The sequence below is a fragment of the Trifolium pratense genome, linkage group LG1, assembly GCF_020283565.1.
Source record: "Trifolium pratense cultivar HEN17-A07 linkage group LG1, ARS_RC_1.1, whole genome shotgun sequence".
Taxonomy (NCBI): domain Eukaryota; kingdom Viridiplantae; phylum Streptophyta; class Magnoliopsida; order Fabales; family Fabaceae; genus Trifolium; species Trifolium pratense.
In genome coordinates this window covers 8996182-9010825 of record NC_060059.1, presented here as the reverse complement: position 1 = coordinate 9010825, position 14644 = coordinate 8996182, and the positions used below count along the sequence as shown (strand labels likewise).

The 14644-nt window shown below is 34.6% G+C and overlaps 2 protein-coding genes across 2 annotated transcripts; both read right to left on the bottom strand.

Annotated features, from left to right (window-relative positions):
- Window positions 1-240: 240 nt before the first annotated feature.
- LOC123919640 (lysM domain receptor-like kinase 3) lies at window positions 241-2835 on the bottom strand. Its single transcript, XM_045971613.1, has 2 exons — window positions 1500-2835; window positions 241-443 (listed from the first exon to the last, which is right to left on the bottom strand). Exon 1 carries the CDS (start codon window positions 2733-2735, stop codon window positions 1509-1511), a length of 1227 nt encoding a protein of 408 aa, XP_045827569.1. The 5' UTR covers window positions 2736-2835; the 3' UTR covers window positions 241-443; window positions 1500-1508.
- Window positions 2836-4549: 1714 nt separating this feature from the next.
- Window positions 4550-13516, bottom strand: LOC123919635 (probable lysine-specific demethylase ELF6). Its single transcript, XM_045971599.1, has 7 exons — window positions 11910-13516; window positions 11301-11379; window positions 11065-11132; window positions 9959-10109; window positions 8894-9438; window positions 8101-8292; window positions 4550-7355 (listed from the first exon to the last, which is right to left on the bottom strand). The coding sequence occupies exons 1-7, from the start codon at window positions 13057-13059 to the stop codon at window positions 5068-5070; spliced, it is 4473 nt and encodes a 1490-aa protein (XP_045827555.1). The 5' UTR covers window positions 13060-13516; the 3' UTR covers window positions 4550-5067.
- Between the last annotated feature and the right edge of the window lie 1128 nt (window positions 13517-14644).

Sequence of the window (14644 nt, the reverse complement as noted above, 5' to 3'; positions counted from 1 at the left end):
TAGGCCTACTTTTGCATTAGAACTTCTAATGATAATATTAATTAGCCTACTTTTGCATTAGAACTTCTAATGATAATGAGGAATCTCAACACACTATTAATTAGCTCTCTCACTCACCCCACACGACACTCTAACTAAGTGCACAACATTCCATCAAATCAATTTTACTACTACAAGCAAGCAATAAATCCCTACATTCAAATTAAAATCTGGTTCATAGTTCAACTCTCCCAAAAAACATGTCTTGAATTTCTCCTATATTGACATTTGACAAAATCTTACACAATTTTGTTCAAAATAAAAACTATACAATATAAACCCAAAAAAGAAAAACAAGTATGCAATCAATTATAAATTTTAATTGGAGATTAAAAACTAAAAATTAGCTTTTTAAAAAATAAAATAGATAACCTAACAAAATAGTATAGAACAATTAGTCAAAACTAGTCCCACACCCGTGCGATGCACGTGTGTTATGCAGTATTTTATATTATAATAATGTTGAATTCACTTCTTTCAATCACATGCGTAATAACATCTAAAACAATTAAAATAGAGACATATTATCTAGATTAAAATATCAATCAATATATGAGATTTAAATTAAAACGAAAGCTAATAATCATTACCAACTATTTTTTCTTCTTCAGTTGAATTCAAAATATCTTGGAATGGCATAAAATCAAAATGGTTCAATGGAATGTGTGGAACATCGATCTTGGTAAATGTAGTAGTGTGCGATGCACGGACATTATGCGTTGTTTTATAATGAAGCGTCAAAAAATTATTTGTATAAATAGTAAATTAATAATTGAAACAATAGATATTATCAAAATAATATAGCAATAAAACTTAATAAAAAATATTAACAATATGAATTATATTTGTAATTGCATTTCAAACAATTTATTTGTAGTGTTTCGTAAATATCATGCAAAGTCCCACTACATAAATATCACAAATTAGACAATAAGAATGCTAAGGGAAAAAAAATTGAATATTAAAAGGGAAAGAAATGAAGAAATGAGATGAGAAAGAGGGTTGGGTAGAAGGGTTGTACAATGACTATGATAAAGTGTTAAAATAGAATAAAGAGCATCAAAATCTATATATACTTGCAAAATCAACAATATAGTCTCACTCGTTAAATACAAAGAAAAAGAAAGATACAATAAAATCATAAAATTTCAGAAACATATTATTCTTCTACAACACTAATAACCCTTTCAAATAGAAATTTCACATGCCCATATATGTATGAGGAGGGATATAAGACATATATATTATAAAATAATTAATTAACAAAACCGTTTTTATTATAGTGGGAATGTCAATTAAAAGGCTTGGCACTAAAAAAATATTAAAAGAGGTGATTGTTTTACTTATTATCTAACTCTTGATTTATCCACAAAAAGAAATGATCTAAAGGCTATGATTGATTGATACAATTAGGGTTAGGATTAGTGATAGGAGAACTATCTAGGATTTATATATATAGATAAGTAGCATTAGCGTGGGGCTAATGAGACCGAAATATCAATGTTAGTACCCAATTTCTCTTCCCACTCCTTTGATTCCAAATACAACTTGGATACTTCCATCGATACCCGACCCATACCCGGTCTCTCATTTGGATCATCCTCAACACATTCCAACCCGACCCGAATCATTTTCTCAGCCACATCCATCGGAAACGAATCCCTCAACCTCCGATCAACCCATTTTCTCACGCCACCGTGCTCCTTCGACGCTTCCCTCGCCGTATCCACCACACTCACCCTCCTATACCCGCCATCATTTCCCTCCAATTCAAATCTCACCGCCTCTAACCCGCTCAGAAGCTCCAAAACCACCACGCCGAAAGCATACACGTCGGTCTTCTGCGTCGCAACGCCGGTTAATTGAAATTCCGGCGCCATGTAGCCCCTCGTCCCCTCAAATCTCACCCCCCGGCTACCGGACCTTTTCAAATTTTTCTCCGATGCAGAAGAATCTCCGACGGTAACAGACTCGCCGCAGAGCTCCGATGTACCGAAGTGACAAATCTTAGCTCCGAAATTCTCCTCTGAGACGATGATACTAGAGCTTTTAATATGATTATGAACGAAACCGTTACCCGAACCTGAAGAATTATGAACATAATCAAGACCGTGAGCGAGATCAGAAGCAATTTGCATCCTCAAACTCCACGTCGAGAGATTCGTGAAGCTAGGGTTCCGACGATTTCGAAGACAATCGGAAAGACTACCACCGGGAACAAATTCATATACAAGATAAATGTAGCCACCGGAGACAGAAGCTCCGAGAAGCTTCACGAGACTGCTATGATGACTCCGGCAGATAAGAGCAAGACGATCACGTATCTCCGGTAAGTCAATTTTCCGGCGGAATTTCCGCTGGAAAATAACGACGTCGCGGTCTCGGAGATAACAACGGAATGAATTTGTGGAGAGACGGTTAGTGGAGAAGTTAGCTGTGGCGGTTGAGATTTCTGAGAAAGGATAGATGTGAGGATTTTCTGGGAGAGATTGTTTGAGGCTTGAAAGAGAAGAGTGGCTTGAAACTGATGAAGAAGTTTTGGACCATTGTTTATCACCGTAGATGTAACTTTTTGATTCTGTGATTGGGACTTCGGTGTTGTTGGAAGAAGATGGGAAATTTGTTGTGGAAGATGATGATGTTGAGATTCTTCTTGTGGGTTGTACCACGGTGGTGCTCTTTTTTGATTTGCACATTGAAGTGAGAGTTTTTCAATCATTTAACAATGGTTGTTTAGTTTTACAAGAATCTTCATGGGATCATGGAATGGAATGAACAAGTAAAAGTATGTTGGTCTCTATTCTAGTACCGTCTTTTTCGATGAGACGGTGTCTTCAGTTGCGTCATATTCCCTCCGTCTCAAAATATAAGCAAAAAGTGGTCAACTAAAGTGAATGTATTTGGTTAAAAATTTAGTCCAAATACATCCACTTTGGTTGACCACTTTTTGCTTATATTTTAGGACGGAGTAGTAATTACTTCTTGGTCAGAGAAATATATTTTACTCCTATAAAATATTTTAGTATTGGTCGATTTACATTGTCAATTCATATCAGCTATGTTTTTGTCACATTATCCCATTTCATCTCACTTTTTTAATATGATATGACAAAATGATACTCCATCTGTTCTAAATTGTAAGTCACTTTCAGAAAATTTGTACCAAATTATAAGTATTTTACATTACCAATGAAACATTTAATGCAAGTTTTCCTATTATACTCTTAACCATTTGTTACTCTCTTCTTTTAATTTATCTTTCTTATATCATTAATGAATGACAATTTTGTAAACTAACTCATAATTTCTCTTTTTCATACGACATTAATTACATTTCTTAATTTGTGTAATTTGCCCAAAGTGACTTACATTTTGGAACTGAGGGAGTAGTTGTTTATTGAACGATCGTGTAAAATATTTTACATCGTCAGTGCATATACATTAAATTTTTTAATTTTTTTTTTTAGTTATATAAAAAATTTCAGCAAGTATTTCTCTCAAATATTTTTTGTCAACTTGTATATATCTTTTGAAATTTTTAATTTTTTTCCGCGATCATATTTAGTATATGGGTCTTGTTAACATGTGCCCTTAGGGCACATGTTAAGATATACCAAAATAGAAATTCAACATTTAATGATACAAGAAATTTAATCTTCAAAAGTCAAAATACACAAATTAGCATTTAATAATTTCTATTTTTGCTTCCTTAACATGTGCCTTAAGGGCACAAGTTAACATTCTCCTTAGTATATTATATGAATTTTTTTTATAAAAGTTTAATTTTTTAACAAAAAATTGATATTTTTTTTTTTGGTTTTACACTTTAAAATTCATAAATAATTCATCTTACATTAAAAAATTTTAAATTTTGTGGAAGAGATTCTTATAATATTATAAAATTAAATACAAAAAACCATTTAAAAAATTTTAAATGCACAAGTGTTGATTTAAAAGAAAATACCAAAAATTACGATAAAAAATATTTGAGAAAAAAAAAATTACTAAAATTTTTTATAAGAACTAAGCACAAAATTCGAGATATTTACGAAAGACAATTAGTTAACTCAATATATAAACAAAAGATATGTTGTCTTTAAATGCAAGTCTTGTCAAAATAATAGATATACCTTTTTTTATGCAAAAATCACTTCTTTTAATTTTTTAAACAATACACTAAAAACACTTGTTAATATTTTCCTATGAATAAATTGTATGAGTGACACGTGGATCACACATGGCATCGGTCTTATTCAACAATTTTCATTCAAACAACAAAGCCATGTGTTGTTTGACTTGTTTCAGCTTCCCATCTAACCATAATTTATTATGTTCTTCGGTCAAAATTTCAAGAAAAAATCAAATATCAATTTTTGGTAAGTAAAAATACACCCAATTAAAATTTAAAAAGTATTGCATCCAAAAATAAATGAATAAAAAAGTACAAAACTACTACAAATACTTAAGAATAGACAACCAGTTATGCAGTAGTACCAAATATTTAAGAATGTTTTAACCAATGAATGAACTAGCCAAGAGGAATTCATAGAAAGTATATAGTACATTGAGAGCACATGTCTTTTGTTTCTTACTCTCATCTTTCTTGTCCCCCTTTAATATAGTAACAAATGAAATTAATACAGTGCAGTATTATACAGCAACAATGAGCAGCTATCAATAAAGATTCAAAGACCTAGCAACTGCATCAAAAGTACAGACAATGAGACAATCAACAGAAAAAGTAACTAAGCCAGTAGAGATATCAGATATGACCAACCAACATGCTGCAGCACCCTCTAATAAACCCCAAATCCAAATGATCAAAATTCTCTTACCTTACCAACTTTAATCACTTCCAAATAAATTGGATATGTTGAGCTTCTACAACCATGATATCCTAACTTTACAGCTTATGGTCAGACCAGAATGCTTTATGGTCAGACATCTATTATTGCCTCAAATCTAATCACATATATGCACATGTTACAGGCAAAAAAAAAATTCAAAGTGAATGTTTGAAGCAGGAGATTACACATAGTGTCCTGTTTTCCGCCTGTGCCTGCTAAAATCTGATATAAATCTGAAAGAAAGGTCGCATCCCTCCACCTTGCATTGATAAGGCTTCTCCCCAGTATGCACCCTTATATGCTCTGTCATTGCCCATGCCCACTTGAAACACTTGGAACAGCCTTTCCATGGACATTCAAAGGGCCTATCATCCTCATGAACGCGCTGGTGAATCAGTGTGTATTTGTGGGAACGGAACTTCCTCTTACCACACCCTTTTTCTGGGCACATGTTACGTTTATGCAACTGTAGTTCAGCCTTAGTCGGGAAACTCATATGGCAATTATCAATGTCACACTTGTGCGGCTTTTTGACATCGACTTTTTTATCCTTGTGAGGAACTGAAGCTTTTTTATCCTTGTGAGGAACTGAAGCTTCAGGAGGCTTCCGTGTCCTTTTAGCTACCGGATTTTCCTCTTTTTGTTGGCTGATGTCCCCTCCAGTTTTGCCTGTGGTGGCACAGGCAATCTTCCCAGTTCTTGGCCTCAGTCTCTCACATGGACTTCTTATAAAGTCATTGAACTCAAATTGGTCCATTGCCATGTGTTCCATTTTCCTCTTTTTTTTCTTTTCAGCATTTGATCTGGGAACCGTAGTAGTCAAGTCATAGCTTTCCAGCTCTCCATTATCTTGTGACAGATCAACTTCGCTTCCATATTCGTTTTCTCTACCACGTGTCTTTTTCTCGGTTTTAGAACATTCCTGGATTGATACAGAAAGTTCCTCATCACTTCTACAAATTGGTTGGATTTCCATTTCCTTTTCTGCATTCGAAATAAATTGAATACAGGAGTCTTCTTTAGGGCAGGTTTCTGCCAAAACTTCAGAACATCCTATTTCTGGTATTGTTACACTTACACCTTTTGTAATATCACTAGAAACAGGCTCCTCATTAGTTCTATTCTCATTTTGGATCTGAATCTGCTTTGCAGACTCTAAAATCACTTCATCGTGCAACTCCTTGGCATATTCCCCACTTGTAGATTCACACAATTCTTTTTCTGAAATATGAGTGGACTGAATTATTTCCTTATCACCACCTTTTCCAACCTGCAGTTCTTGCTGCATCGTAGCATCCAAGCATACTGTATTATGGAAGTCTGCAGCATCATAAAGCTTTCCTGGAATTTCACAAACATCTGCAATAGGAGTGTGTTCACTTATTGCTTTATCATCATTTAGAGGTACCCTGTCCATTTCATTCGAAGGCTTACTTTCTCCCTCAGTTGTCTCTTTTAATGACATAGAATGGCTAACTTTCTCTTCAGCGTCATTATTCTTTGGACTTTCAAAACTTCCATCTGCAGTGGCGAGAGCAGGCTGGTTTACCAATGAAGTAGATAAAACAGCTTCACCGTTGCTGTTGCTTTTGCACGCAGACTGATGTTCATGATACCCTTCACCATCCAAATCTAAGCTATTACACTTGCTATCAATGACAATTGCTTCTGTAATTTGGTTGCTTCCAAACACATCAACATTTCCGTCTATTCCATATGTAAGTGAGCCAGAATATCCTCTGTCCTGACAATCTTGGCTCTCTTTGCCACATATTTCTGAGACACTGGTATTTAAGCTTGGACAGATGGGAGCTTCAGCATTCTGGATTTCAGGATGCGTTGGAGACATTGCAGCAGAAGCAGAGCCATGTGACAATGCACAATTACTCCTGAAATTGTCTGTGTCAAGCTCATCTTTAGAAACACATGTGTCATGATCGCCACTCAAAACAGCTGACGCATTTTTTAACTTTTCATGGGATTCACGGATTGTGCTTGCTTCAGAGAAACAACTTTGCTTTGACTTGAACTTCCTTCTTGAATATTGAATTAGCTTCTTTTTAGCAGTGGAGCCATCTATTCTTCCATGCAATGGATCATCCGTCTTTCTCTGAATGCTGTCAGGTTTAGCCTGAGCTAAACGGTTTGACCTTTTAGACCGAGTTTTCCTTGAATGCCAATTTAAAGATAAACCGGGACGTTTATCATAGAACTGCATCCCTAATGCTAGTGTCAGAGGAAATTGTTTACATGAAGATTTGTTTATATTATTGACACAAAATCGCAGGTTAAGGCCTAGTTTAGATGTCCAATCTTCAAATTCATTAAGTTCTTCTTCACCATCAATTGCCAGATCTATCAGAGCCAAATTTTCTGGGGATGCAATATCCATTGGAACCTCATTATGATCAAAAGCACTTTGTATATCTTCTGCAACTGCCCTGGCATGTGCCTTTATTTTCGGATAGTCTACAAAAAAGCAGAATAGTAAAGGTAAGGAAACAAAACTATAATAAATATTACAAATATATATCTTTGATTGTCAATTTTCCCTGAGCATACAACTTGCATGTCAAAGAAAACTGGATTGTAACACATCATACATTGATCACCAGATTGTAGATAATTCCATTCTAATAGACCTTGTTGAAATTGTAGGGTTAAGGTAGGGAAAGAAGTAAATGAGAAAATTTAGAAGGAATAATCTGGAATTGATTTTGATTCAATGTGATATGGTGTGATACGAAAGACAAAGTACTAAACCTATTCATACTAATACTAGATTCATGATATATGGAAACAACTCCTAAGATCATCTAAGCTACTTTAAGCTACTGCAAGATTTAATGAAGATAATAAAAGAAAGAACCGCATGCTTTCCAAACTAAATTGAAGTTGAAAGATTAAAAACAATCTATGTAATTTGATATTTGATTTTACAGTGACAATGAAAACAGATTTCTAATCTTCAAACGAACCTGAATGACAAAGTACTAAACCTATTCATACTAATACTAGATTCATGATATATGGAAACAACTCCTAAGATCATCTAAGCTACTTTAAGCTACTGCAAGATTTAATGAAGATAATAAAAGAAAGAACCGCATGCTTTCCAAACTAAATTGAAGTTGAAAGATTAAAAACAATCTATGTAATTTGATATTTGATTTTACAGTGACAATGAAAACAGATTTCTAATCTTCAAACGAACCTGAATGACAAATTATAAGCACATTGGCTCCACCTTTGCTTTGCAACATCTCTACTATCTGAACAGCATGCTCCAAGCAGAAAATTCGCGGCTTCAAAAATTTACTGGAGGTGTTCCAATATTTATTGCACTTGTTCAATGACTGATTCTGCGAATCCTTTGCCAGCACAAGTTCAGAAACAGAAAGATCCCCTGAAGAACAAATTACATAACAACTCATTTCAACATTTCCAATATACATTTTTATCAAAAAAAAATTCTTTTTTGAAAAATTTGGCATCCATATTAGCTTCTACAGTATTATGAATATACAAGGGAAGGTGCAAATCAGAAATTGATTGTATTTGGCAAAATTGTTTTCCATTAATTTTCACCCAAACATGGGATAAGGGATCTACAGATTTACAATGACTAGAATAGCCGCATACACCAAATAAAATTTTGGCATTTTGGATCAATATTACATAGAACCAATGCAATATATCGACTATAACGCTTTCAACTCAAATGTACTGAAAAAATCAGTGCAAGAAGGGAAGTTATAAGGTGCTGATGAAGTTGCAAATGATGCGCAACACAATTGATTTCCTTAATAGTATTAATATTCTATCGGTTGAATCCAGGAACTTAGAATTTTAGAATTTAGACAACAGGATCAGTAACTCTAGAAACCATTACTTATCTAACTCTGTTGTACATGTAGCGGCTAACAAGTTCAATTTCACTACACAATGCATAAATAAAAACCTACACGTGAAAAAATGGATTATAGGACAAAGTATAAAGGGATTACTTGAGACTGCACTGTGAAGGGAGGCTACAGAGATCAGAGAGGAATCTTTAACTAGATGATGATTATCAGGAAGAAGTTCCATTATCGATTTTTCAGTTGGCTGTATCAGTGTCATAAATGGAAAACCAAGTATTCCACAACCCACACAAGCTAATGCTCCTGAATCGGTTTGGAAGTGACATGGAAGTTCATCACAACCAACATATAAATCGGACAGATTCTCCATGTACAAACTCATCTCATCAAGCAGAGAATGGCTACTCTTATCTGCAGAACTAATATTATCATTTGACATGTCGGCCATATAGGTCCCAGAAGTAGAAGCTAAATCAGGCAATCGGCGATATTTGCCAGAATCTGGTAGTAAATCAGCATTCCATAAAACAACCTGTTTAGTAGCTTCTTTTCCGAGAAGAATGGATAGCAGCTTGTTTTCCTGCAGCATATCTTCTATAAAAGCCCGTTTAACTAGAATCTCTCTTTCTTCTTTCTGACGGTCTCTCAGACGAGAACTGCGCACACCGGGTAACAGTGTTCTTGGCACACTATCAAAAACAAAACCAGGAATAGAACATAATTTGTTACCCACTTGATACTTTAGATAAATGAAAAATGCATGTTACAATAATACCTGTGAACATAAGAACAATATTTGTGTTAGAAAATCAGGAAATGTAGACAGATCTAACGGCATCATATTGATCAAAATATGCACCATACTTTTGGTCTAAGATATCTCTCAGTCTCTGACTTACATTACTGTTAAATATAATCTGATAAACCCCAAACAACTCTACATTGAATGCAGTAAGGGTAATAGCAAAGGACTTGCATAACTAATTAAGCTTAAAAGACAACTTAAAAAGCCGAATTCATAAATAGTCACTCCTAGCCCATCCATGTCATTAAACATAATTGATGCATCGCAGAGAGTTAAGTCGACTAGCACCAAATAGTTGAAAGGAAAATTCAGGCAACCATTCATATTGCATGGGAATGATAATATAACATCCATAGAGTAGTATCTATGTATTGTATAGAGGCTGTGTTAGAAAATTTTCTCACCTTGAAATAAAAGACATGGTCAGCAAGTAAAGTAGTTGCTGATGGGAAAGCATAGGAAGATGATTCATTGTAGCTCTACGCACTGCAGCTTCTTTAGCTATGCCAAGCCATCGTGGAGTTGCCAAGTTAGCAGCTTCCCCGCAGTTAAAACCTTTATTTCACCATATTGAACACATAAGAATTATATTGAAGATTGAAGAGAGGTAAGCCTCACAGGACAGTATAACTCAAAATAAAAATAGTGACCTTCTAAGATACAAAGGGAAAATAAGAGGCTTTTTTAGTAAAACCATTTAGAGCATGTTCTTTTCTGTTGGTTTCTCCTAACGGTCCCCCAGTAGAACATTTTAATTGAGCTATCATCCATTTTATTCATTTCTCTCACTAGAACCTCTATTGGTCTTCTCACATGACACCGTGACCAAAACACCTTTTGAATTTCTATAATCTTCTCTGCAACAGTTGCTCCACAAACTTTCTTCCAAATATATGTCCTTAGTTTTATCTTTTATTGCATATCAACTCAGCATTTTCATCGATGCTTTGCTTATTTTTCTCTCGTTGTGGCATTAGATAGCCCAAAATTCGCTACCATGGAGCATCATTGGTTTTATAGCTATCTGATGAAAATAGTTTAACAGCCACTTTGTGATCACAAGTTGTGCCTAAAGAATTCTACCATTTCACCCACCTAAAGGATATATTGGTATTGTTATAAAGAAAAATTGGATCTGCCACCAGTTTTGATTAAACACTAACTGGCTAGAGGATATATAAATGACCAACACATTCTACTTTTAACCATTTGCTTTCAGAATTTGAAGGCCAATTGGCCAATAAAAGTTGTCTCCTAATTCTTCTTATCGCATATCACAGAATATACAGATATTCAAAAAAAAAAAAAAAAAATCTACAAACCACAAGCACTTTAATTGAAACCGTGAATATGTATGTGATTTGTCATGTACCATATGTCAAACAGCTCTATATAGCACACATTATAGAAATGTCTGTATTATCACTCCATCATATACAGAGTAAAAACCTATAACATTAACAGTATTATGCAAAATATCAGGAATGTACATAAACTTCAAAGCAATTACCATGGCTGAATCCTACATGATAAGCTCTTGGAAAAGTCACCACAAATTCACCAGGGTTCTGTACTAACCTAGAAAAAATCACCGGCATGGATATTAGTACTAATTCAACAAAGAGAATAGGAGAAACAGCAGAAAAAACACCAAATATAGATCTCAAAAAAATAATTCTAAGCATATGTTCAACATCATGAGTCATTCATGACATAACGGCATAACAAATATGGCAAGCAACTGACCTGCAACAAGGAATCCCAGATGCAACAACTACCTCAGGTGATAAAAGAGTTGTTTTCTCGCCCAAAAGTTTCAAAGCAGCTGCCAAGAAAATAAATTGTACTTGAGTTACAAATACTTTAGGAATAAAATGGATATCCTAAAAGGAAAACATATGAGCTGAACAGGATTTGAAATCAAACGTATAATTCTCTTTTGGCAAAACCACCAAGAGAATCCACATTTTTAGAGAACATAAATATAAAAAGAAGTTTAGCAGCATCAAGAGGGATTGGGAGAGCCTTCTAAGTTGCCTACTTGCTTTATAATATCATCCTGATAAAACATAAATATTCATAGTGATGGATATTAAGGCAGACATGTATCCAAACAGGAGACAAATTTGCTAGCAAATATAAGAAAACTGGCACTCTAGTACCGAATATTACAGATCAAGTCTTGTAAGAATTTCCCCCTTCCATATGCATGAAAGAAATTCCAGAAGCAATATAGTAAAAATATTTAATGAAATTATTAATTCTATCTTCAACCATAGGTGCAAAATTTTCATACACAGTTATCGGAAGAAAAAACAATTCTGTAAACAGATAATAGTCAAAGAATTCACATACCTAATTGATCAATATCACCACCATAACCCTCTGTACGGATGACTTCCTCAAAAGCAAAGGCATAATTTCCAGGAACAGAATACCAAGTCTTAGATGAGCCAGTGTGATGAAAATTCAAGCTGTGAAGCTCATGATCCTCTACATGCCAGGCAAACCAACTGAACAACATGCCAATGTATATCATAGGTGAAGTAACACCGGGAATATCGTCTGGCATGAAACGTGTTAGTGAGCCTGAAGCGCGAGCAACAACTTGCAAATTCCAAGGACTATTTGAAAGTTTCCAACCAGCAGTGCCTTGCAAATCATTGTCGGCATCTGAACTCTTCTCCTTAGAAGACTGCGACACCTCAATTGGTGTAGACGTTGACATAGTTGTAGCTGATTTAGACATCTCTAAACATGACTCCCCATTACTTGGGGCAGTAACGCCATTAGACTCATCATTTTGTGTATCTTTTACACCACCCATTTCAGTTTCTTTACAAACGGAGCTATCTACTCTACTCTTATAATAAGTCCTTTTTCGTTGCCTTCTATGACTATGATAAAATTGACCCTGTGATTCCCCAAAAGCAGAGCCAGGCACGTCATTGGCATACTCCACATATATAGGCTTCTCCGAAGCTGCCTTCCAAAACATAGCCTCTACAACCAGTGGAGAAACGTCCTTCGACGTACCTAGAATGCTTCTAGCAAAAGACTTCGATTTTGCCTCAAACTGTTCCAATGTATAAACCTCTCCACTTTGCCACACTTGCTTATGAACACATGACAGTGGCTTCTGAACTCCCCCTTTGGTTTTTTTAACATTCTGCCCCACTTCTTGTTGCCTTGTGGTAAACACGGCCCGCGATACCCCACCGTTACTACCATCGGCACCCATTTTCCAAGAATTACCAACACCTAAAGAACTATTATCTAGACCCAATTCAGGACGCTTCAAGAGGGACTTATTCAAATTAGAAAAAACATATTTTTTTGAAGGTTTGGGCAAAGGTGGAATAATCTTGCATATCCCAAAATTACTAGCTTCTTTCTCAATCTTTGAAATATAAGCAATTGGGTCAGAAAATTCAGTATCAGTAGGTCGAAATTCAGGTGCCAGTGGCAACCCCTCAAGCCAATTAGGGATTTCAACATTACCCATAACATGAAAAATAGAATTAAAATTGAAAAATTGAAGATTCAAAACAGCAATGCAAGTTGACCCAGAAGGCTAATTCAATTCAATCATGCTCAGAAACTACTACTACACATTGAAATTCTCAAAAAACCCTAAATTGGGGAAGGGATTTGGGGAAATTTTGCTTACCTTTGAAGAAATTGGGAACAGTTTGAGGTCAAAGGTAAAGCAAAATTGTGAAATGGGGAATGGAATTTGAGTTGCAGAGAGTGTAACTGCAAGGCACTGTGCAAAATTTGGCTTCAAAAGTTCAAAGTTCAAACACGGTAGAATTTTTGTGAGAGAGAAAGATAGAGCGGTGGTTCCGAATCCTCAACAGCGATATACTCTATTGCCGTCTCTAATGCAAATATATCATTCGTTCGATTAATCAGATGGCTGCTATATTATAAGAAAATTAGTGTTTATTGCTCTATATACTACTAATATTTCATAGAGCGCCGCTAAATATTACGAAAGAAGTTGGCGACTTCTTATAATGTTTCACGTTTCATATTCTTGTCTTTTGTGGCCAACTTCTTTCGTAATATTTAGTAGCTCTCGTATAAAATAAACGGAGCAGATTTATTATTGCTTCTCGTTTTTCACTTTCTAATCACAAATATTATTATCCTATTTCATAAGTGTCGTATTTGACTATTTCACATGTATTAAGAAAAATGATAAATGTTCTGTCAAAAAAAGAAAAATGATAAATGAAATAAAGAAGATGGTGATTCTTCTCAATTACTATTTATCTTAATCATTAATGTATATTAAAATGAATTATTTTATATATACCAACAATATAAAATTATTTTAGACACGCATCCAATCAAGTCATAACATATAGGCATTATAGACTATATATTAGGAATAAACTTATAAAAGTGACGTTATAATCAGATTTCATTGAATATATGTGTAAATAAAATTACACTATTAGTACATAGCAAAAAACTCATAATTTCGTGAAAAAATAATATGAAACTTCGTGAAATTATGTTATTATTTAATAAAGTGAGAATAGTGAAAACTTGATTGGAGTTAAAAACTTCAGTGTTAAAGGGTTTTGTTTCTTTTATAAAGTTTTGTCGGTAGCATCAAGAATGAGTCATAGAAAGAATGAACATAAAAGGATAGATTGAAATTCGGATAAATCTTTTTTTTTACCGCTGGTATCTAATCCACCGACTGCCTAATTTAATCGGGTGTCAGCTCTGGTATTAAGTGATTCCAGTCTCCTCATAATCGTAGTTGCAGAGGATCGAACCGTGGTTCTTGTTTCGCTTGTTTAGCGTGTGCAAGTATATACAGTCAAATTGCAGCAAGTAATAAGATAGAGTATCGTACCCACAGGGATTGCGAAGGGAACTTTGCTTCAATTCGTATTTAATCAATTTTTAGCTTATGAGCAGAAAAGTAACAAACATCATTTTGGGTTTTTTAACAGAAAGTATAAATAACAAGTAATGAAAATGGGTTTTGGTGACAATAGTTGGAAATATGTTGGCTAAATTTAGGGTTATTGGCTTCTTTATATAGAGAAATCATTCTCGGATCATGGGCC